This window comes from Andrographis paniculata, unplaced genomic scaffold (assembly GCF_009805555.1).
Source record: "Andrographis paniculata isolate CXL003 unplaced genomic scaffold, ASM980555v1 Contig76END, whole genome shotgun sequence".
Classification (NCBI taxonomy): Eukaryota; Viridiplantae; Streptophyta; class Magnoliopsida; order Lamiales; family Acanthaceae; genus Andrographis; species Andrographis paniculata.
Genome location: NW_026137613.1, coordinates 361811 through 386386, shown reverse-complemented (window position 1 = coordinate 386386; position 24576 = coordinate 361811). Strand labels below are relative to the sequence as shown.

At 30.0% G+C, this 24576-nt stretch overlaps 3 protein-coding genes across 3 annotated transcripts; 2 read left to right on the top strand and 1 right to left on the bottom strand.

The window, feature by feature from the left end:
- Positions 1 to 1525: 1525 nt before the first annotated feature.
- On the top strand, positions 1526 to 6168 carry LOC127266433 (condensin-2 complex subunit H2). The gene is made up of 11 exons (XM_051296679.1): positions 1526 to 1915; positions 2038 to 2137; positions 3535 to 3647; positions 3749 to 3882; positions 3970 to 4405; positions 4507 to 4676; positions 4744 to 4914; positions 4987 to 5040; positions 5140 to 5241; positions 5330 to 5494; positions 5612 to 6168. The coding sequence occupies exons 1-11, from the start codon at positions 1711 to 1713 to the stop codon at positions 5942 to 5944; spliced, it is 1983 nt and encodes a 660-aa protein (XP_051152636.1). The 5' UTR covers positions 1526 to 1710; the 3' UTR covers positions 5945 to 6168.
- A 1163-nt stretch (positions 6169 to 7331) lies between these two features.
- On the bottom strand, positions 7332 to 10464 carry LOC127266608 (probable acylpyruvase FAHD1, mitochondrial). Its single transcript, XM_051296909.1, has 7 exons — positions 10212 to 10464; positions 9952 to 10117; positions 9073 to 9125; positions 8821 to 8883; positions 7960 to 8010; positions 7767 to 7884; positions 7332 to 7604 (listed from the first exon to the last, which is right to left on the bottom strand). Exons 1-7 carry the CDS (start codon positions 10425 to 10427, stop codon positions 7498 to 7500), a joined length of 774 nt encoding a protein of 257 aa, XP_051152866.1. The 5' UTR covers positions 10428 to 10464; the 3' UTR covers positions 7332 to 7497.
- A 6424-nt stretch (positions 10465 to 16888) lies between these two features.
- On the top strand, positions 16889 to 21952 carry LOC127266457 (glyoxysomal fatty acid beta-oxidation multifunctional protein MFP-a). Its single transcript, XM_051296720.1, has 18 exons — positions 16889 to 17115; positions 17533 to 17604; positions 17685 to 17750; positions 17834 to 17890; positions 17988 to 18055; positions 18143 to 18224; positions 18465 to 18520; positions 18612 to 18914; positions 18997 to 19083; positions 19644 to 19818; positions 19910 to 20031; positions 20121 to 20284; positions 20366 to 20620; positions 20714 to 20835; positions 21021 to 21142; positions 21226 to 21374; positions 21452 to 21590; positions 21673 to 21952. The coding sequence occupies exons 1-18, from the start codon at positions 17025 to 17027 to the stop codon at positions 21706 to 21708; spliced, it is 2166 nt and encodes a 721-aa protein (XP_051152677.1). The 5' UTR covers positions 16889 to 17024; the 3' UTR covers positions 21709 to 21952.
- Positions 21953 to 24576: the final 2624 nt, after the last annotated feature.

Genomic DNA, 24576 nt, shown 5'->3' with positions numbered 1-24576 from the left:
CAATAGATATAATAAAATTTATATAAACTAAATTAATTATAAAAATTATATTAATTTTTTAAAATATATTTATTTGATAAAATCAATTATTAAAATTAAATTCAATTATTTAAAATTAAATCAATTTAGAATTATTTATTTTTTAAAAAAATATTATATATTATTTTTTGAAATATATTATAACTAAATTTAATGCATATATTATTTTAAAATATATAATGTAATATAGATATATGCACAATATACATTAATATTTATTCGTATAATTAAAAATAAAATAAATAAATATTAAAATTAAAAAATGTTATAAAAATTTAATAAAATGTTAAAAATGGTATGAGAGGTAAAAATTGTTTAGACCATCTCCAACCCATTACTTCATTTTTGCAGTAACTACAGTAAAAATGCAAAAATGGAGTCAATCTACAGTAATTTTACTTTAACCATAAAATTCAATTTTCACCTTAAAAAGTATATTCCCTATATATTCTTATTTTATATTATTTTATATATACTTTTTATATTTATAAATTACACCTCAACTTTAATTTATTTTTACAATATAACCCATATATATAATTACAGATTATATATCACTTGCGAACACTTATTAAAAAATAAAATTATACATTATATTTAAAAAAATAAAATTATATCACTTTCTAAAAAATAAAATTATATAATATACCCCAAAAAATAATAAAAATACACAAATACCAAAAAAAAATCACACAAACTCCACTCCAAAAATGGAATGGAGTGTACAGTGTTACTCCAAAAATAAGGGGGAATTTGACACGGTACACGGCTGCAAAAATAGGGGATGGATTCGAGCCTCTCCGCCCCCTGTTCTTAATAAAATCTCTCCCTTTCAAATTCCACCCAATTAAAAGGGAATAAAAATCTAAACAGATTAAATCTCCACCACTTCCTTCTCTTTTCCTTCCTTCTCAAAAAACTTAACCAAACACAAAAAATTTTAAAATTCCATTCATTCCCCTCCCCTCCAAAACCCTCGAACCAAACATACATTATTGTAAAATTTATGTAATTAATTAGAATTGACTTAGCTTTTTAAAAAAAAATAAATTTGTAAGCCTACCAACTCAGTCTATATATATATATATAATTTTAATTTAATATAAAAAATATTATATTTTAAAATATTTATATATATTTTTTAAAAAAAAATTAGTGATAATAAATAAAGAAAATTTTGATTTATTTTAAATTTAATTATATATGTTTATATAAAAAAAAAATTATATTTATATTTTTTTAACTAATATTACTTTTAAAAAAAAAAAATTATTCTATAGATTTTAAAATAAGTTTGTAAGCCAATTTTTTTTTGTTTTAGGTATTAGGCCTAGTCTGTTGAACCAAACGGTTTGACATGTTTTACATAGAACATGTAAGAAACATTTTGTGGGCTCAGAGTCCAAATGGGCCCAAACTTAAGGCCCATTTCAATCTCAATATCGCTGGAGGGAAAACACTCGCACCATAAACTTTCAAACTCATTTCAACTCTTCTCACTTGCCGGTGTCTCCCCTCCCCTCTCTCTCGTTCCAAGCCATTGAAATTCCTCAATTTTGTAACCCTAGAACCCTAGATTAGATTTGATTAGGTATTTTGTGCCGCAGGATTGAATTGGGTGGAAATTTCTACCAGGTATAAGCATGGAATGTTCTAATTTATGCAGTAAAGATGAATAGCGAAAGTGAGAATCCAGATTCGTCATCTCTTCCTTCTTCCTCCGGGAGGTTTCTGGAAGCAGTTCGTCCTCAGCGAGACCTCGAGTCTAATTGGACCGTCGATTTGGCGAAGAACTTGGAGGAATATCTGCTCAAGATTTGCTCGGGGCAGGTCTCCGGCGACGACGGTACCGTTCTCTCAGTAAATTTTGCTGAAGGTAAATATGCAATTTTTTGTTCAGTAAATTCTGCTTAAGGTGAATATACAACTTTTTGTTTGCGGGTTTTCACTTTCTGGCTTTCATTTTTAATTAGTTTCGCTTTTGGGTGGATTTTGTAGCTGCATTGCTGCTTCAGGGATCTGTGCAGGTCTACAGTAGGAAGGTGGAGTATTTGTATTCACTGGTTCTCCAGGCTTTGAATTTCATTTCGCATAAGAGGTGAGCACGTAAATCTTGCAGTTTGATTTATATATATATATATATATATATATATTTTGAAGTTTTGATTTAGGGTTTCTGCCGTTGAACTCGTGAACAGAGTGAAAATGACAAAAAATAAGATAAAATCATTAGTATGAGATTTCCACAATACCTTCTGTAACTTCTCTAAGGTGTCCTCAGATGAAAGTTTTCAATCTTGATGGGCCACTTAGTTTGAAATTTTTTTTGAAGAATATGTGTTAAAGCTTATAGTGTGACCTTTTTTGGATGCTAAATGAGCAATGTAAGTATAATATTGAATGTGCCAGACTAATTTAGCTATATTCGGAAGAGCACGGAGCTAATTAAAATGGAAAAGAAAAGGGAACTTATCAGAATTTGATGTTTCTGAAATCAATAGTTAATGCTACGACAATCGAAAAATCTTTCTGTTAGAAGCCTCATAAATTCAAAATAATGACGCTCGCAAGCTCCACATGTAAATATTGAATAAGGCATTGATGCTGCAAATATTACTTGGTTTATGACATAGGAAGTTTCTTCTAAATGCGGTAACAAATGTGGATGGCGATACTTTAATGACTTGAATAACTAGTTCCTCTACGGTTAAATTAGAGACTGGCATAATTTAGTTTATTAAGTGAACATTGCTTGTTCATTCCTAACTTCAATCATTTCTTACTCCGAGCATAGTTAAGTTTTTTATGAATTCAACCTTCTCCGCTTAATATAACTGTCCTATATGAACTTGGATTCTTCAACCATGATGTTATGATGCACAACGAAACAAATTCACATGTAAATATCTTGCTTTTCTATATGATTAATCTCATCTTCTGTTTTCCTTTCTTACGCGGCATCTCCTTTGGCTACCAATCTTTATTTCTTCATTTTAAAATCTCATGTTCATTCTTCTGTTTGTCTTTATCTAATATTCTAATTTTTTGTTCGAGAAGATAAAGATAAAGATGTAGATCGAGTTTCTAAATTTGATGTGTGAGACAAAAATCTTTCTTATCTAGGTTGGTTGCGTACATTTTGTTTCTGAAGCGTAACCATAATAATAATTCAATAAATAAAAACCCCACGTTTACTTCATGGATCTGATCAGTGTTGCTCTTCAATTTCGATAAATAATGATGAGAGAAGATAGTTTTTTCCAGTTACATTAAATATAGTGTTCGAATCTTAACGGGTTTCTAACAACTTAGGTAAACACTAATAAATGAATATTGGTATAACAGCGAGACAAAAAAGAGGACGACATTGGGATCAGACAGAAACTTCATTAACTTATGTTAATATATTCCCAGTTGTGCACATAATAATTGAAGCATTTTTCCGTACTATAGTATGGTGGGGAAATTGCTGTTTAATATGCATTATTTTCACAGTCAAGAAGAGCAAGCGGCAAATGGTTCTCCTCAATCAGGGGCTTCTGGTGCTCACAATGCGGAAGCAGACACACAAGCAGGCGATCCATTTTGGATTTCGGATGATGTTCCTGGTAGGTTGTTTATGAGGTCGTATTTCTTGGTAGTGGATTTATAATGATGGATCCAAAAAATTTACTGTATAGTTGATTGCATATAATCCATGTGTGTTCAGTGGATCCAAAAAATTTACTGGACAGTAAAGCTGTATTACCAAGTCAGTTTGTAAAGCCGCCATCAAATCTTGTTGTGCTTGAAGGCGAATGCTTAGATGCTGGTGGTGATGCCGGGGAGTTAGACTCATATCTGGTACTATGCCATTACTTATGATTCTAAACCTTTTGTTTTTTGCGAATATCCTTGGTCAAACAATAATGGTTGATTGAAACATTGCAGTTAGCAACGACTGATCTCTACCGGGAATTTATTCTGCTGGACCCTCGTGATGCTGTTGAAATCGACAAATTTCTTGATTCTAAATCTGGAAAAGGGCCATCATACAAGGGTAGCCTTTTGACACCTAACGGTGGCAAGGTCTTTCAATCACCATCGAGGCACTCTGGACAAAATTCGTCAGCTCGAAAGGAAAAAGATTGTAATTTCAACAAATCACCATCTTTTGGTAAAGGATTCGAAAATAATGGTTGCAGTACAGGGCGTTCTCCACTTGGCTCTGGCTTTCATGCAGATGTAAACGATGGATGTGGATTTCCGGAGGGATTTTCGGGACCTGGAGACATGGATGATGATTCTGATTATGATGATGACGATCCATGGAAACCTTTGGATCCACATGAACCAGGGAATTTGAAAGTGAAACCGTACAAGAAAGGTTGTTAAGGTTTTCTTGTTTTTTGTTCATTTCACAATAGTTATTCCAATTTTAGCAGTTTATATGGCTAAGGCTATTATCTCCGATTCTTTCTCTTACAGCGAAACCTAATAGGAGAGTAGATTTCAATTCAAAGAAACAAGTTTCTTTAGCAGCAGAGTTTCCGGTGGCGAAACTCCATGGACTGATCAGTGCCGAGTTTAATGAAATTTGGGAGGAAAAATTTGGTGCCCTGACTAGACATCAAAAATCACATTCGATGTTTGAGAAGGTTCGTGTCTTTTGGTGAATATTTTTGCGCCTTGGCTTTCTTTTCACACACTAAATTGTCTTTACAGCTGAGGAAATCACTCGTTGAAGGGGAAACAAAAGTTAACGATGCCTTTACCAGTCCAGACATTAATGCTGAAGAAGATGGATATGATAGTGATCAGGGTGGCTTGCCACCAGAATTTGACATTCCGGATAATATATTCGATAATGAAGAAGTGCTTTGCGGGCAAGAAAAGGTTGGGAATAAATATTTAGATATTAATTTTACGCGCGCGTGCACTTATTGGCTTCTTTACAAACTTGTGTAGCATGAAGAAACCAATGCTCAAGAAAATCTTGAAGATCTTTGTAGATCTCACTTGGTAAGTAAAATGATGGATAATTTCATTCGGAAATTTAATCGTGATTTTTGCTGGTTATATCTTTTTGATGTTTTATGGCGTGTGCGACTGCCATTGTAGGATTCTCTTCTTGCGACTCTTACTGAAAGTGAAAAGCAGACTGAATTGGCTACTCGAGTTTCAACATGGAAGCAAAATATCGAGAAAAACTTGGAAGAACAAGTACTAATATAATTACTCTCGTTTACTTTTCCTCGTGTCTGTCCATAATTTGGCGTCTGATGGTAAATATAACTTGTAATGATGGCAGGATGCACGGCCGCCTTTCGATATCCACATATACGGCGAAAAGGTTTTGGAAAAACTATCTTCCGAAGGAGATGATGAGGGGAACAACGAGTTGCCATTCATCGACGTGGTGAAAGGCCAAGAAAAGCACGACGTTGCCAGGACCTTTTCGGCTCTTCTGCAACTGGTAATCTCTCCTCTCCCCATTACCCATTCTAACCCGATTTTCTCACAGGACATGTAGCTCCTAATCAGTCTGACATTAAGGTTGTGTATTAGCTAAGCTTCCAATGCTTGTCTGTAGGTGAACAACGGAGATGTGGATCTAGTTAAAAATAAGACAACATTCGACTCGGAAATGAATCCATTCTCCATTCGATTGGTGAAGAAAAACAACGGCGGGCAGAAGAAGAAGGGAATATGGCTTCAATCGGCGAAAAAGAGAGCTAAGTCGCCGCAATTACTCAGGGAGCCTAAGGCTGCTGTTAATTTATCGAGCTGTAGATTGTCCCAAGATGTCGGAAATGGTAGCAGTGACGGCAGCAGAGTCACCCCGGAGGGGAAGAAGCGACGCAAATCGAAAGCGGTTGCGGTCGCTTCTCCTCCCTTGGGTATGCAGTTTGATTTTGTCGGATGAGGAAACATTCATTCGATCCCTGGTGTATATTTAACCTTTTTACTATGATGGGATGGATGGATCGATCAATCTCTATTGATTGACTGATGTCTGTAGTGTTAAATGTGTTGCTCATTAACTCACATGTTTACTTGTAGTAGTAAAAGATTGTCTTTCTTTTTTTATACTAATGTTAAATTATTAATGTTGTATACAGAGTGATGAGCAAAATGTTACTTTTTCTGTCCCAAGGTTCAATATTTGCTTTTGGCATAAATTTTTAAGTGGATAAGTATGATAATATATAAATTAGATGATACGATGGAGAGAGAATATATATTTTATTTTTTTATTTGGATGATGTGAGGGAATAAATTGTGGGGTAGAGATTAAGTATAATTAATTATTTTCTAATTTGAAAAGGTTTAAGGTATTTGAAAAAAAAAAAAGAAAAAAATATTGCAGCGTGTTTGGGGACGAATAGAGTACAAGATAGTACAATATTCTTTTATAGGATTAGTTTGCTACGTTTCAATAAATAGTTTTCAAATGTTCAATATACTTTGGTATAATTCATATATTTTTAGCCATTTAGATCATTTTCAATCTATCAATTTCATTTATTCAGTTTCACCGCTACATTAATTTTACTCCAATGGTAACTCCAATTTTCACTATTATTTTTGAAATATTCAATTTTTTTTATTATTTTAAACAATTTTTTTTTTTTATAATTTAAAATAAATTTTTTAAAAAAATTAAAAATCACTCTAGCAACTCCGGAAAAAAATGGCATTGAATTTGGCGTCGCCAAATAAGCCAACCCAATGTCATAATAGCGCTGTGTTGGAAATGCTTTTATAGAATATATATATATAGACACAAAATAAAACTAGTATAGTATAAAATATTGATGTTTATTTTTTACTTTTATATAATTTTTAATAAAAATATTTAACTTATAATTTCAATAAAAATATATTATTTCAAAAATTAATTAATTAATTAATTCAATAATATTAAATTTTTTCATTCAATTTATTTTTTATGGCAAGATTATTTGTAAATATTACAAAATATATAATATTTATACTCTATTTACCCACAGATAAAATTTTAATATAAGATATTATTTATTATATTACCAATTCATAATTAATATAAACAAAACACATATGCTTCCACTAGTAGATCTAAATGGCCAATTGAGGATACTTTTGGTTCCATTTACTCTTGCCAATAAGTGTGTATTTTGTTTGGGTAGTGTGCATGTCTAAATAATAATTGAATATAATATTTTGTAAAAATAAATAATTATTTTTTTATAAAAATTATTAAGTAACGAAATTGAAAATATCTAAAAAAAATAGTCTCTCAAAACTCAATTCACCTGCAAAGACAAAGGACAGACAAAGCCAACTGAAGAATACATATATATATATGATTTATTTGAATCACAATTCACAACTCAGAGTCACAATCAAACAGCTCTTGTCCAGTTCAGACACAAACCTAAGCAAATATTAAATATGCAGAAAAACTCAAATCTCAAATGTTCTAACCTCTGCTGCACTTCACTGCCTTACTCGCCTTCCAATATCACATTGAACATCCAACAGCCCTGTTATCCCTGCTTCGATTTTCTGCCCTAACTTGACCGGTCGAACCCCCTCCGGAGTCCCTGCAATGTTTAGTTACAGACATCCTCATTTAAAGCAAACCCATTTTCATCATCCTATCTATGTTCTAACAACAAAGTATAGGAAAACTGACAACAGGATGCAGAGTTGTTCAAAGCCATATTCATTCTGTATCGAGACAAACTTGTCGACGATGATTATACCTGTCAGAATAACATCTCCTTCATCAAGTGTGAAGAAAGAACTGATGTGGCTGATCAGATATGGGATCTTAAAAATCATGTCACTAGTCGATCCTTTTTGTCGCAATTCTCCATCGACCTATACCAGACAATGTATTTATTCAGAAGCAATGGAACAGTATGCAGCATGTTGAAGATGAGTTACTAGTAATACCTTCAACCAAAGTTCGATATTGTGAGGATCTGGGACCATTGATTTGGGTATCTGTGGATTTAGAGTTCAGGTGAGAGAACTTGGAAGATACAAATTGTTGATGCTTCATAAAATTTATAATGCTCTGATTTTTCTGCATATACTTCAAGAGGGGTATGGAAAAATTGCAAAAAATATCCGTACATAAGCTTAGTTATCACTTTTATTTCTTTTAATTGCCACCCAAACAAAATATATGTCACAATTTCGCTATTTCAGTATATTAATCGCGCATGAATTGAATTTCACAGCTTGTCACATTCATGGATTGCTTCCATTAAATGACAAGTGACACAATATTATATAATATAAAATAATATGTACTGGATAATTTTAGCGAAATTGTGACATGTACATGATAATTTTAACAAAATTGTAACATGGTACGTGATTTATTTTGTTAAGGTGTTCATAAAGTGCAAGCCACTGCGACTAGAATAGAAATCCACTCGTGGTCAATGTAATGAATAATGAAATTATAACACATGTAGGATATATTTTAATAGGATGAAAATTAAAAGACAATAGTAATAATTTAGTTAACGTACATGATATTTTTTTGTAATTTTCCCAAAGGGATATATTACAATGTTCAAAATTCAACTGTAATAAACCCCACTAAATGATACTAAAAGTCTTCATATTTTGAAAATACCTAATGCAAGTTGTATTATAATTATTTTAATTTTCACAAGAAGAACTACAATTTATCCTATTTCAAGGTTAGACAGTGGTGAGGAATAATAGGAATAATGAAAGCAATTCATACACTCAACAAAGCCTATCATCAAACATGATAAAAACTGTTTATTGAGTTCTTACAACAGAGCTGATAGGTGTGAAGGTATCTTGGCCTTTAGCTATCGACCATGGAAGACCTGCAGCCTTCGGCACAAAATCAGAAGATAATTAACCAACCAGAATTAAAGAACACACTGAGAAATGACCAATGAAAGCAAAACAAATTTGAAAAAACACAGTACAATAAACCTTTGCAGGCTATGAATTAAATAACACAGGGAATGAACATTTTGGATTTGAATTATCTGCTATGAGTTGTAACAGCACACAAACCTTTGCTGCAGTTTGGATCTCCCTTGCAGTCATGTCCAGGGCAACAGCATAACCTGAAAATGACAATTAAGGCACAGGATTTTATTAAGCTACCTAGATGATGAGATATATGGCTTGCAATCGAACTGTTGCTTAATGTATGTGTTAAGAAGGAATCCAGAATTCCAACTTAAAACCAATTAGTATTAAGTGGAGTGCCCTTCAATCTTAGATGATAATCTCAAAATCCTAATCCCGGCCAATGGCTTCTAATCCTATGATAAGAAGGGATCCGAAAATCCAATTTAAAAACGAATTCTAATCAAAATCAATACCTAATACGAGCACCATTATTCTGATACCATGTTGAGAAGAAAATGTGGTTTAGGTTCAAACTTCGGATCTCTTATTAAGGTGCTCGTGTTGGGTATTGATCCTAGTTAAAATTTTGAGATTATCATCTATGGGTGAAGGCTCCACTTAATACATTTTAAGTTGGAACACCAATCCCTTATGGTGCCCACATTGGGTGTTTACTTTGTTTGAATTTCGAAATGATATCATGAAGTCACATTGAAATTAAAGGTGAAGGGCTGTTAATCATACAAACAGAAACACAAAATAGCCTTGTTTCTAAATCATCCTGCTCCTCTGTTCTGCCTCATTTGATTTTTGTTATTAGTTTTTTCCTTTTGTCATCATCAAGGTTTCTTCTAATTAACCATTATTCCTATCACTGGCAATCCGGAAAACAGCTCCTAATTCCTATATTGCAGCGAATCGTGGCTAAATTTCAATTGAATGAACAGAAATGTCAAATAGGCAATCACATTATTCGATTCCGAAACGAATTTGCGATGTATAGAGATATTTAGGTAGAAATGAAAGTGTAATTCCTACCTCCTACGTAATCCATGGCCTTAGCTTCAGGAACGTCGCGAGCGCGTTGACCAATCACCACCGCAAGCTCAACCTCCGGATCCAGCGTCTCCAACGGCTCCGGCACCTCAACCGTACCGCCGCTCTCCAAATACGACGAAGTTGGCTTCATAAATATCACTGGTTCCTTAAAAACGGGGGTAAACATCAAATCAAGTCAAAATCGAGACAATCCAAAGAAGACCTCCAAAACAAATTCAAAAGAAGGACTGAATGAATACTTTAGGCAACGGATTTCCGAGCTCTTTCGCATGCGCGGCATAGTTGCGTCCGACGCCGATAATTTTGGTGCCGACGGCGAGAAGCTTCTGGTAGGATGCCGCGGAAGCAGCCATTCTCGGCAGCCTAGAGTAGTTTTGAGAAAAATTATTGCTCGGTGACGGCAGCGAGTGTGAGAGAATTGGAGCACAGATTTCAATTGCCATCGCTAGATGCATAGATATAGTGGAAAGCTTAACTGCGCCACTTTACTAGACTCGTGCTTCAACCTTATTATTATTGGGGAAAAAATAAAATAATAATAATAATAATAATAGTAATCTCACTGCAGCAAAAATAATTAATTTTAGTTTTATTATTAAAAATATATATTATTTTTGTTTCATTATAAAAAAAATTTAATTATTTTTTTTTTTATCTCACTACGGCGGCAAGGCGACGGCGTGTTTCACCGGGTGACGGGGCCGAAAGTTGGGTGGAGTCAGAGAAAAAATATTACTCCCTCCTCCATCTTCACATTTTAATTTTTGTAGGTCAATATAATTTGTTATTTTTTTAAAAATATAATTAAATATTTAATCACATTTTAAAATTAGTAAATTTTAATATTTTTAATTAAAATTCTTTTATCTAATCTTAATTTATAATTATTTTTATTAAATTATAATTATTTATTTACTAATACATTTATTAATTACTTACTAATTAAACAAAACAATACCTAATTTTATCTTTTTTTTATTTCTTTTTTTTTTTTAATAAAAGTAAGAATGTAGTGGTAAAATAAAGTTATTTGTAAAAAAAAAGTCCATAGTTATTGAAAAAAATAATTATTTTATAATTGATAATTCCAAAATAAAATACATATTTTGTGAGTGAATGAAAAAAATATTATCGGTGAAAATAAGCAGTGCAACTGATGGAGTGATTGGTAAAAAAAACATTATAAGTTGTGTTCTTTTGTGAATTTAAGAAAGATTTTTACTATTCAGATTTTAAAATATTAAATTAAACAATTATTTTTTTATATTATATTATAAATTTATTTTATATTTAAAATATCAAATAAATATATATTTATATCACATAAAACAAAATATTTTTAGGTGACTCACAAGAGAGAGATCTCATAATATTGGTGGGTCGGGAGCATAAAATGTAAATTCGAAAATAATCTCCAATCCTTCGATTAAGTACAATCATTATTTTTATTTTAGAATGATTTTTTTTAAAAAAAAAAATAAAAATTTAAAGAAACCATTCATAGTCAAATTATCATGATCACGAGAACTTTTAAATTTGTGGAAAATGACAAAAGAAAAATACATATTTTTAATGTGCAATTGGGTACTGTATTTGGAGAATCAATGCTTCAAATATAATCGACCAATCAACATTTTAACACGTGCAATCACCAAAATCATTTATTATTCAGTTAAAAAATAATTATTATATAAATATATAACAAAGAAAATATACAAATATATATATACATTAATATATATTTTATTTACTTAAAAATTAATATTTTAATATAAAATATTATTTTTTATATTATGAATATGATTTTTTTTAATAAAAAATTAATTCAAAAATAGTAAATAAACAAAGGCTCCGTTCCTCCGGCATTTATAGATGAAATGATTTTGATGTAAAGTATGATACATTGTGTTAAAATATAATTCCGCCCCGCATATCGTGTGTGTCTGCTATAATGTAGAAACGGTATTTTAGAAGGGGTGTAATTAGTAGATAATTAAAAATATATTAGTGAAAATAATTATCCTATAATATAAATAATTATAAATTAAGATTAAGATAATTGATTAGTTTAATTAAAATTAAAAAAAATAGATTAAAGTGTATAATCATTTTCCAAAAAAGAAAAGTGACATGGTACGTGGGACGGACAGAAACAGCAACTTTGATATAATATGTGGGACAGATGGAGTACTATTTTAGGTTAAATTTTGACTTTTTGTAATGATTTTTTTACGAGTATTTGAAAAAATGTTAAATTTTTTTATTTGTGTATAAAATATTTTGTGTTTATTATAAAATTGTGTGAAAAAACATAGAAAAAATTTTGTTGTAAAGAAAAAAAATAAAAAAATTGCTAATATTTAGTGGATGAGCTGCTCCTATGGGTAACGAACAAAATATTTAATTCAATTATTTAACACAATCAATAGTAACCAATTATTTCACCAGATAGCTGTACTACCACGTATTTTTTTGGTAGTATAGGCCAGCTGCTGCCAACTTCCCCTCATTTGTATATTGCGTTTGCTTTAAATTATCAAAGGGTGTGTTCGTCTGGGTGAATGGATTTTAAGTTGGAATTTGAATAGTAAAAATTTTGAATTTGAATAGTTGTATGATGTGATATAAATAAGTATCGGTGTGATGTTTTGAATGTAAAATTGATTTCTAGTATAATATAAAAAATAAAAAATAGGTGTTTGATTTGATGTTTTTGGGGGAAAAAATTGGGATGAATAGTGGAAATCTAATCCAATCCCCCAAACAAACACACCCAAAGGGTATATTCAATTTAGATTTTATAGAATTTTGACACATTTTTAAAATCTGTATATTCAATTGAAACTTTTAAAATCTTGAGATATTTTAAATATTTTTTAAAATTTGAAGGTATTCAATTCAGATTTTTAAAAATATTTTAAAATTGAGAGATATTCAACAATTATATTAACAAATAAACAAACAACATACAATATATAAATACACATTATTGATATTTCTTTCCGATAAAATATTCCCAAATTATTATATATACAAGAATTTAGAAAAATTATAATTAATAAATAATTACGAAGTATATTAGTAAAAGTAATTACACTATAATATATAATTATTAAATTAATAATTAAAATAATTAAATAATTAAATTAAAATTAAAAAATATAAATATTTTAAAATTTTAAAAATAATTAATTTTTTTATTTATTAAAAGAAAAACAAATAATATGAATAAACCAAAATAAAAATACTGAAATATATGACAGAAGAAACAATACTACATGTTATCATTGATCTTCTAGTATACTCCTATATATTAGTTCAATATATATCAATATATATAATTTATATTAATATAATACTTTCTTCTTGACAATCTATTCATTCTTTTATATTGGTCCGTCCCACAATAAAATATCAATTTATTTTTTTTGTAACTGTATTTTCTACTAACATTAAAAATATTCTTAGAACTTATAATATATTAAACAAATGATATTATTTTTATATCACACAATATAATATTATTTTAATCTTTTTTTATTTTATTCATATCAAATTTAAATATAATATTAATATTTTTAAAACTCCGTGTACAAAACAAACAAATACACGTCGAGGGCGGAGGGAGTATAATAAATTATTGAGTATAAACTGACTATATACATCAATAATGTATACAAATATGTCATTATTGATCTCATGCTATGTTATGGGTTTGTTTGTTTACTGTTTTGATTTGATTTGATTTATTTATTTTTTTTATTCTTTTTTATATATATATATATATGTAAGGTATAAGAATTGTGGTTGTAATATAAAAAATATTCTCGAAGTTATTTTCATTTTTTTTAGTTTGTCTATTAAATTTATTTTATTAATAATTTTAACAAAATCGATAAATCAATATTTAATTATTATCATTAATTTAATATTTATTTATAACAAATACCACTAATGTTATTATATTCTATCTCTTTATTTACTTTAATTTTTAACTAAAATTTCAAAAATACTCTCCGTTGTCTTTTTTATTTTACTATTTCTTTTAATAAAATATTTATTTTTCTTAATATTCCCGGACTCAATTAGGTTAATTTTAATGGATGAAAAGAGTAATATTTTATGTTAAATATTAACTTTTGTGAAGAAATAAGTTCTTTCAATTTTTTTTTTCTATACGATTTTTCAAAAAAATTAATACACTACTCATATTTATTATTTTTATATTCTTTACACAATTTTCTACAATTCAAACAAAAAAAAAATTATTTTCAATAATCTCATGAAACAAACATATATATATATATATATATATTGAAAATCATATTATAAAACTATAGATGGGCAACATATTATCACAACTCAATAGTATATTACTCTAATGATACACATTTATTTCAACAACTATACTCTCTACATATAATATAATACTCATTTAGCCCATAACCACTTATTTACAAGTAATAATATTTCTATTCAAGGGTGCGTTTGTTTGAGGAATTTTACTCCAACTTTACTATTTATTTAATTTTCTCTCTTCTAAAACATCAAATCAAATATTTATTTTTTATTTTTTATATTCAAAATATTACATCAACACTTATTCATGTCACATCATATAACTATTTCAATTTAAAATTTTTACTATTTAAATCTCAACTCAAAATCGAAATCCCAAATAAAATACTAATACTAATTTTGATTCTTTTTATCATGTAGGAGTACACATGTTTGTGTTTGTTTTATATTTTGAGTTTGGTGTTTTTTTTTTTTTTTTGTTCGTATAAAAATTTATTGATAATATAAAAAATAATATTTTATATTAAATTATTATTATTTTTTAATGGACAATGGTATTATATTTTGTGTAAATATAGATATGTATTGTATTTTTATATAATATTATTCAAAAAATATATTAATTTTTTTTTGTTGGATGAACAAACTCATACATTTTGGCTTACTTTTTATTCTTTTGTTGTGAATTATATATATATATATATTGTTAAATGTTTTTATCAAAAGTGTATTTATTTAGTATTTTAATTTAAAATATATATATTTTTATTTGAGATATAATGGGTGTGTTTTTTAAACTAAAATCTTTTGATTTTTTTTTCAAAAAATTAATATATTACATACACTCTATACCTCACGTAAACCTTCGGGCAATAGAAGTTTAGAAAAATTATAAATTAAGTTGTATTGATATGTATGAAAAGATATATATATATATATATATGTATATCACACATATACACTTAAACATTAAATATATTTTATTGAAATATTTTTTTTCTTAATTGATATTTTAAATTTAATTTTAGTTTTTCAAAAAAGACACATCAATGGGTATGCTTGATTTTGATTTAAAATAAAAATTAATATTACTCAATTTAGATAATTTTTAATAAAAACTATACTCCGTTCCATCAAGAATTATATATTTATTTCGGATAGCGGCTAAAAATTATATATTTATTTTTGATAAAAAAAGAATTATATTTTATTTGAATTGGAAACCTGTTTTAATTTTTATATTATCATATTAATTAATTTTGACTTAAAAATATTTTGAGAAAAATACAAATGAGTTAACAAAATTAGATTTTATTTATTTATTTATTTTTATAATGTGGGAATCTGCATCTGCTATTCATCAGGTGCGTCTCTTGTTAAACTTCGATCGAGTCTAATACTATACAAATTAAGTTCCACAAGACAAATCATAGTAGACTAACTATACGTGGCAGATAAAATCTGAAAATGTCGAAATTTGAACCTATGACTTTATGGTCACGAGTACATCTCCACCCATATTAGAAGTTTTTTTTTTTTTTTTTTTTAAAAAAAATCATATGTAAGTATTTATGATATTTTTATAAATTAGCTTGAAATATAAATTTAAAAATGTGTAGAAATTATTTATTATAAATTAAAATATACTACAACTATGAAGAAAGTATATTTTTATGGAAAAAAAAATGTAAATTTAATGGATTTAGTTTTATCTTTTTTTTTTTTAAATAATCTTATAATAAAATATTGTTTAAATTTAAACTGAAATATAAAACTCAAATCAAAATAAAAAGAATCGAACCGATCCTAAAGCATGCGAACTTGTTTTATTTGGTAAGAAAATTATGCCAAATTGAATATATGCAAACAAATCTATAGGTCCGTTCTTTCACTTATTTATTTTCACATATTTTTCTTAAAAAAATTAATATTTCCTTCGTCCATATCATATTTTATTATATTAACACTAAAAATATTTTTATATTTGTATATTTTTTTTTACAAATATTATTTTATAAGATACTAAAGTATTTTTGTAATTTTTTCGTACTATATTTAATATAATAATTAATATTACGTAAAAAGTAAATATGACTCTTAAAATTAAACGAATATACTCCCTCCGTCCCTCCTTTTCATGACAAAGTATCTATTTTTTCATTCTCATGACAAAGTATTCATTTATTAATTTTTTTTTAGTAATTGTACTATCTACCTAACATCACGTTACAAATACCCTTACAACTTATAATATATTTCACAAATACCATTACTTTATATCACATATTATAATAAGATTATTTTAGTTATTTTTATTTTATTCTTACTATATCCCAATATAATATTAGTATTTCTAAAATTACTTGTAAAAAACAAATAAATATTTAATTATAAAACAAAAAAAATAATATATTATATATATTCATTATTTTTATATTATTTAGCTAATTCCATATAATTCACATAAAATTTTTTTATTTTCAATAATCTTACATAAAAAAAACACACCCAAATAAATTGCAAAACAAATAAAAAAATAATAAAAATAAAAAAATAGAATGGATATGGCGGCGAGATAACTCTCAGTCCCGCACTCCAACGTCTCGGTGGTGTGGGGGTGCCAACGGCACGTACTCCTTGTTTTCTTCGTCGTCTTTATTACAACGCCGCAAATACACGTCTCTGATCTTCTTCATCCTTCATTTTCCCCTTGACCTCCACTCTATACCAAACTCCACAACTACCTACTTCAGATGGCCGGCACAACTACCCTTGATGTCGGGGCTGATGGAGTTGCCCTTATCACCATCATCAATCCTCCGGTTAATTCTCTTTCGTTTGATGGTAATCATCTTCATTTTCCACCTTTCTGTCTATTGCTTATGTTCGTTACTGATTTTGTAATCGATGGGTTCGTTTGTATGCTGATACTTGCATTTTTGTTGGCTACTCTCGAATCTCGATTGTTAATTGCCTGTAGAAGTCTGCGCTTCGTTATGCAATTTTTAGTGGAGATCTGTCTGTAATTCGTGTGTATTGCGAAGTGATTTCCCTCAAAACGCCGAGATCTGTTTTGAGAGCGATTCAATTTGTGATTGATATTAGCCTTCGAGTATACGAATGACATTTACTCAGATAGATCATTGATTTAGGCCGAAAAGGAGTATTTGTTATCAGTTGGTGTAGCATTTGGGATGGCATTTGGTGGTGATTAATTTTGTGTTCTAAGCAAAACTTTGATCCCTACTTTTCCATCTTTAGTTCTGTACAGCTTAAAAGATAACTGTGAACTGGCCTTGAGAAGGGACGATGTGAAGGCTGTTGTTATCACAGGTATGAAATAGATGAACTGATATTTGGCACTGAAGTAGAGGATGTTTGATGTAAGGGATACCATTTTTGTTTTTGAGCAGGTGCAAAAGGAAAGTTCTCTGGTGGTTTTGATATTAGTGCATTTGAGAAGATTCAAAATAAAACTGGTATGTCACATTTTGTTTCTTTTGTTTTTTATTTTTTATTTTTTTAAGAATTGCATTTGAGCTTTTACTTTATTTGGTCACAGTCCAAGCACCAAGGCCTGGTTTTGTATCTTTGGAGATTCTTAGTGATGTTGTGTCTGGTATGTTAATTAAATTGTCTTCACTTTTCAGAACCTGGAGCTATTTTTCCCTAAACTTTGATTATATAATTGGTTTGTTTGCTTTTCTCATTTGCAGCTGCAAAAAAGCCATTTGTGGCTGCTGTTGATGGACTTGCCTTGGGGGGTGGTCTCGAAGTGGCAATGGTAAGTTTAAAAATTACAACTTATGTTTCAATTCTATGTACAGCTATCTTGATCGGAAAATGAGACTCTGTGTGTGTCTTGCTTCAGGGCTGTCATGCTCGTATATCAACACCCCATGCTCAGTTAGGACTACCTGAACTGCAGCTTGGTGTTATCCCTGGATTTGGAGGTACGTTATGACTTATGAACCACATCTTGGTATGCTGTTTTGTATCTTCTCTGAATCTATTCTGCCGTTAATGAAGAATGCCTTGAAATTTGATCTATGGATTCTGTTGTTATGCTTTCCCTGCTGTGTAAATGAACTAGTTGTGCCAACAAGTTATTAGAATTCTTGTGAGATTGCTGTATGCATTTATTTTATTTGGTAGCTTGTAATATGATGGTTGTGAATACTTAATTGTTTCAGGCACGCAAGCACTTCCTCGCCTTGTAGGTATTGCTAAGGCCCTTGAAATGATACTGGTAAGCACTGAAATAAACTGAAGTTAAATAGTATTTCCACTGTATGGGGCTTCGGTTTTCAACATTTATTCTTTCTTTTTTTCTTGCGTAGACATCGAAGCCTGTGAAAGGGGAGGAAGCCTTGAGTTTAGGCCTTGTGGATGCTCTTGCTTCACCTACTGAACTCATAAATACAGCCCGTCAATGGGCTCTCGATATTTGGGCACACAAAAGGCCTTGGGTTGTCAGTTATTACAGGACTGATAAGTTAGAACCTTTAGGCGAGGCAAGGGAAATACTCAATTTTGCTCGAGCCCAAACACGCAAGCGGGCACCAAACATGACCCATCCTATAGTCTGCATTGATGTCATTGAAGCAGGTGTTGTTTCGGGTGGTCGTGCTGGGCTTTTGAAGGTTTTGTATCTGTTTCATTTCTTGGTTCCTTGAATTTATTTGGTAATGCTATCTTCTGATGAGTTGAGTATTAATTTGTCAGGAAGCTGAGGCATTTGCTGCGCTCGTTGAATCAGATACTTGCAAGAGCTTGGTTCATGTTTTCTTTTCCCAGCGTGCTACAACCAAGGTTGAGTGGGCTTTTTTATTCGTTCGGTATTAGTTTATGTAATATTTAAAGAGAAATTGTCTGTGTGGATTAATTATAAAATAGTACTAATTTAAATGATTGTTCTACTATTTCTTTTGAGCTGTCTCTGAATACCCTGTGCCCATCTTTGTGTTCTTTTGAGATTATTTTTGGAATCTTCATTAGAATTAATGGCTGAATTATTATGTAAATAAGAAAGCACGTGTTTCTTTTAAATTATTTTGCATATATTGTCTAGCAATGAGAAGGTAATCAATCATCTGAAATATGATACAGCAATAATCTCCCTACTTCAATTGTGTATTACTTTTAGGTAGCCTACTTCTTGCATGAATTAATCCAGTAGCATTCTTCTGACAATTGATTGCTCGATTCAATCCACCTCAGGCTTATTGCATCACTGTTGACAACTTAAGTTGTCGGTGAAGCCTATGCCTTTTAATGTAAATATACCTGTATTTTCTTTGATGTGTGACTGCTTTATAATTTTTCAGCCTAAGACAATGGATTTACTTGCCTTTATCTTGATCTATGGATAGGTACCTGGGGTCACTGATCTAGGATTGAAACCAAGGAAGGTAAAGAAGGTTGCTATACTTGGCGGAGGTCTGATGGGCTCCGGAATCGCTACAGCTCTTATTCTTTCCAATTACCCGGTTATCCTAAAAGAAGTAAATGAAAAATTCTTGCAAGGCGGGATTGACAGAGTGAAAGGTGTGATCAGCTCAGCTTCTTGAACCCATTTCTACTGTACTAACAATTATGACATTTTTTTCTCTTTCTGACTGGTATTTGTCCTCTTCAGCTAATTTGCAAAGCCGTGTTAAGAAAGGAAAAATGAGTCAAGAGAAGTTCGAAAAAACTTTCTCATTACTCAAAGGTGTTCTTGACTATGAAAGCTTTCGGGATGTGGACTTGGTTATTGAGGTGCAGTGGAGCTGATTTATTTATTCTAAACTTTCCTTATCTGAAGAAGTATTTTCAACAATTTTGTTGTTCCTGATATATGTAAATAGGCTGTTATCGAGAATGTCTCTCTGAAGCAGCAAATATTCTCTGATCTCGAAAAATTCTGTCCTTCACATTGCATACTCGCAACCAACACTTCTACTATCGATCTAAACTTGATTGGAGAAAAAACAAGGTCTCAGGATCGCATCATTGGAGCTCATTTTTTCAGGTAAAATCATCCTGTGACACTACCAATTTCATATCTGTTCATACTCAAGTGCTTATAAACCTTACTTCTCAATTACTGCAGTCCAGCTCATGTGATGCCGCTTCTAGAAATTGTTCGCACGCAAAAGACATCTGCTCAAGCAATTATTGACTTACTAGACCTTGGAAAGAAAATCAAGAAGACACCCGTTGTGGTTGGAAATTGCACTGGTTTTGCAGTCAATAGAATGTTCTTTCCCTACACTCAATCTGCTCATATACTTGTGGAACGTGGAGTGGATCTCTATAAGGTCGATAGGGCAGTAACAAAGTTTGGCATGCCCATGGGACCCTTCAGGTGCCAAATAAATATGCAATAGATTGTTGTCCTCTGGCCTGCTTAGTGAACGATTTAATTCTAAGCATCATGATTTGTTTTACTTGCCCTTAGGTTGTGCGATCTTGTCGGATTCGGTGTTGCAGTTGCTACGGGTGGGCAATATCTCGTGAATTTTCCGGAGAGAACTCACAAGTCATTGCTGATACCAATTATGCAAGAGGATAATAGACAAGGTGAGATTTCTTCATTTTTAGGTTGAGAAGAAATAAACCATTTTTCTTGCAGAAGTTAGATTTTAACAATTTATTCAAACTTTGTCTAGTTTTATATTTCACTGTGTTTGAAATTTACGAACTAACATTATTGAAATAAAAGATGTTTGTCTGACATTTGTTATTGTAACTGTGACTTCCTATAGGTGAAAGTACTCGCCGAGGCTTCTATATATATGACGAGAAGCGCAAGGCAAGCCCTGATCCAGAAATCAAGAAATACATTGATAAGGCTAGAGAGATTTCGGGCATGACTATTGATCCCAAGGTTTTAATTCTTACCTCACATCACAATTAGGGATAAATCTATACATATCTTCATCTCATGACCTGATCAAACTCTCTACACAGTTTACTAAAATGACGGATAAAGACATTGTTGAGATGATATTCTTCCCTGTGGTGAATGAAGCCTGTCGGGTACTTGCTGAAGGCATTGCCGTCAAAGCTTCCGATCTAGACATATCTGCAGTCATGGGAATGGGATTCCCTCCTTACAGGTTTGAAAAATGTTTATTTCCCGAACAGAATGTAACTTTTCTTTTCCTCGCGTCATTTTTTCGTAATTTTCAAGCAGAGGGGGTGTCATGTTTTGGGCCGACTCAATCGGGTCAAAATACATCTACTCACGTCTGGAGGAGTGGTCGAAATCCTACGGTGGTGTCTTCAAGCCTTGCTCTTATTTAGCTGAACGCGCTGCAAGGGGGGCTCCCTTGGTGAGTTATTATTTTACATCTCGAATCAGTTTGCGGCGACATCCATCTTCACACTAATGCTTATGTTTATGTACATTTGTAGAGCTCGACTATGGATACTGCCAAGGCGCGATTGTAAGCCCCTCTGGCGCGCGATCGGGTGCTCAGGCAATGATTATAATGGGAGTAAGAACAGAATAAGTAGTAGTGAATGCTATTTGAATAGAGGAATTAATGAATAAAATGGTCCAGCCATTGTTATGCAGTGCGTTGTTACTTGTTACTACTTGGCAAGTTGGCATGAATATGTATGCTTTACAGTGGATCTACAAAACGAGTGTTACTGTCTTAAATCCAATTTAGTCTGCCATATTTATTTTCCAGATTAATTTTATTATTATTATTTGGTGTGGTAGATGAGATAAAGTAGCATTGGGTGTTTTTTTGTTTGGATATGGCGTTTTGGGTTAACTTTTTGGTCGAACCTAATAGTTTGTAAGCTTCTTGCAAGATAATTCATACTATAGGCGAATTATATGTGGTAGAAAAGACCCGAAGATGTGGGGGAATGTAATAATCCATCTGTTCAATTTATAAGTAAATATTTACTTTTGGTGCGGAGTTAAAAGTAATGAATTAAGGATATTTATGAAAAAAGAAAGAAGAGGTATTTGATGAAATAAATATTTTGTAATTAGATATTCAAAATAAAAATATTTATATTTTGAGTTGACAGAAGGAGTATATATTTAATTTAAAACATATTAAATATTTTAAAAATTATATTTTAATTTGTCTAATACGATTTATTTAACAAGTGTTTCTTCTAAGTCATGTTGTCTCCAAAGAAGGAATAAAAATCGATAGATCGAAAACATAGGCTATCAAGAACCGACATATCTTGAGTAGCATTTACGACATTTGCACTTTTACGGATGTTTTGTTTTATTCGTAATTTTGGAATGACATTGGGTGGCAATATTCTACGTACAATAAAGAGTTCTACTCTATCGTTCATCGGTAGGATGGATACTTTAGAAGTAATCAATCGTGTATTCCTTTGAACTCGATTCAAAGATTTCATTACATTGGAGGTGGCCTCTCATTAAATAGGTTGTATTGTTATTATTTTTATTAACATATTTTAAATTATTACTATCATTAACTTATTAAACTCCAAGTTATCATCACTGCGAAACATTGTGAATCACTATCTTCACAAAATACAAACTATTGATACCATCATCCATAAGATAAACAACTATGAAATGTATAGAGATTTAGCATTTCATGATATTTGAATTATATAGAGAGTGAAACCAACATCAACATTTTATTTATTTTTATAAAACCTAAATTTCTCAAAATTTTAGCGTAACATGCTAGTCAAGTTTTGTTTTTGGGACTTGCTTGATTTCTTAACGTGAATCTACTTGATTTATTTTATCTAAAAATTAAATTTATCCTGATACTTTATACTCAAGATAAATTTCACTACCTTTTCTCTGTCGTGATTCTTTTTTTTTTTTTTGTGCTCAAAATGGCATCGAACTTATAATTTGGTTTGATTGATTTATTTATTTATTTTTATGTAATACTAACTTTCATGATTGTAGCTGCATTATATGAATTCAAACTTTATTCTATAAACAACAACTTCTACATATCTTTCTAATATCCATAATTTTTCGTTTGTTGATTCTACTTCCATCACATCATGATATCATATGCAATTTTCCAGGAAAGAGACAATTGGATTGCGATTGTAGCTTTTCTATAGTATACTCCTTCCGTTTCGACTGAATGTATATTTTTATCATTTTAGTTTATCCATTTAGAAGTATCACTTTTTTATTATTACAGTAAAAATGATTATACAATAATACTAAAATATTTTAGCTCTTATATAAATTATAAATATATTATTGCAAATACAATTAATTTATACATAAAGTATATCAAAATCATCTTATATACTTAAATAAATTAATAAAATACTATTATTTTTTAATTTACCGAGACAATCCAAAATATGCTTTGGATGGGGATGGAGGAAATATATTCATATATATATATATATATATATATTTAAGACATGCGAACTTAGAATCGTTACTCTTGGATCAAGTGCGCTCCGATAAGCACCGCCAAATTCAATAGTATGCAAACTAGGTTTTATACAAACTAGGTTTGATAAGACAAGTCACATTAGGCGAATCAGTTTATCCCCCAAAGGTTAATGCAAAATTTTCTCTGATAGATATTATTTAATTTTGCATAATCCCGAAACATTGGGGTGTGTTCTTTTAAAAAAAAAACACACACACCTTTTTTTTCAAAAAAAATTAATATATCATACATATTTATTATTTTTATATTATTTACACAGTTTCTCATACTTTACATTAAAAAATTATCCTTTAAATTATTTCACAAAACAAACCCGCTTGATTTTTACAATAAGATATTTGGATTTGTTCATCTTGTTCAATCAATCTTTGATAACAAATTTCATAAGTAGATAAATAAATAAATTAGAGGACATTTTTATTATAAATAATCTTAATATGTTTGTTGTTAGTCGTTCGATGGACCGGTGATTAAAAAATAATTGAGAAACTAAAAAAAAAAATATTGAATCAAACTAATTATAACAAATTATCATAAAATTTAAACCGAAAGAAATCAAATAAATTTCAAAATAGATTTGGATAATAGGATTTAAAAACTATTATTGGAAATCTATATTTTTATATTTTATACATTTAAAATAGTATTATAAATTCTATTATGATAATAATATCTTATTCTCATTGCATTTAAGATAGTCAAACAATTATTTTCCACCTATAAATATTTTTAAATTCTTTTGTTAATTTTCTAGATATACAAAATCTATGCTTACAATCTTTGATAGATTTATATAATATGATATATACAAAAGATTGAATGACTTTTTCAAGGACCATAAATATTATTTACTTTTATATTAATTTAAAATAAAAAA

Excerpts from the sequence above, each read along its gene's own strand:
- LOC127266457 (XM_051296720.1), top strand. The coding sequence starts at position 17,025 with ATGGCCGGCACAACTACCCTTGATGTCGGGGCTGATGGAGTTGCCCTT. Across the intron at positions 18,915-18,996 it reads GTCGTGCTGGGCTTTTGAAG|GAAGCTGAGGCATTTGCTGC; the intron begins GTTTTGTATCTG and ends TTAATTTGTCAG. Across the intron at positions 21,143-21,225 it reads GCATGACTATTGATCCCAAG|TTTACTAAAATGACGGATAA; the intron begins GTTTTAATTCTT and ends CTCTCTACACAG.
- LOC127266608 (XM_051296909.1), bottom strand. The coding sequence starts at position 10,427 with ATGCATCTAGCGATGGCAATTGAAATCTGTGCTCCAATTCTCTCACAC. Across the intron at positions 10,118-10,211 it reads TCGGAAATCCGTTGCCTAAA|GAACCAGTGATATTTATGAA; the intron begins GTATTCATTCAG and ends CCCGTTTTTAAG. Across the intron at positions 7,885-7,959 it reads ATATCGAACTTTGGTTGAAG|GTCGATGGAGAATTGCGACA; the intron begins GTATTACTAGTA and ends TGTCTGGTATAG.
- LOC127266433 (XM_051296679.1), top strand. The coding sequence starts at position 1,711 with ATGAATAGCGAAAGTGAGAATCCAGATTCGTCATCTCTTCCTTCTTCC. Across the intron at positions 4,677-4,743 it reads CACATTCGATGTTTGAGAAG|CTGAGGAAATCACTCGTTGA; the intron begins GTTCGTGTCTTT and ends TTGTCTTTACAG. Across the intron at positions 4,915-4,986 it reads TGCTTTGCGGGCAAGAAAAG|CATGAAGAAACCAATGCTCA; the intron begins GTTGGGAATAAA and ends AAACTTGTGTAG.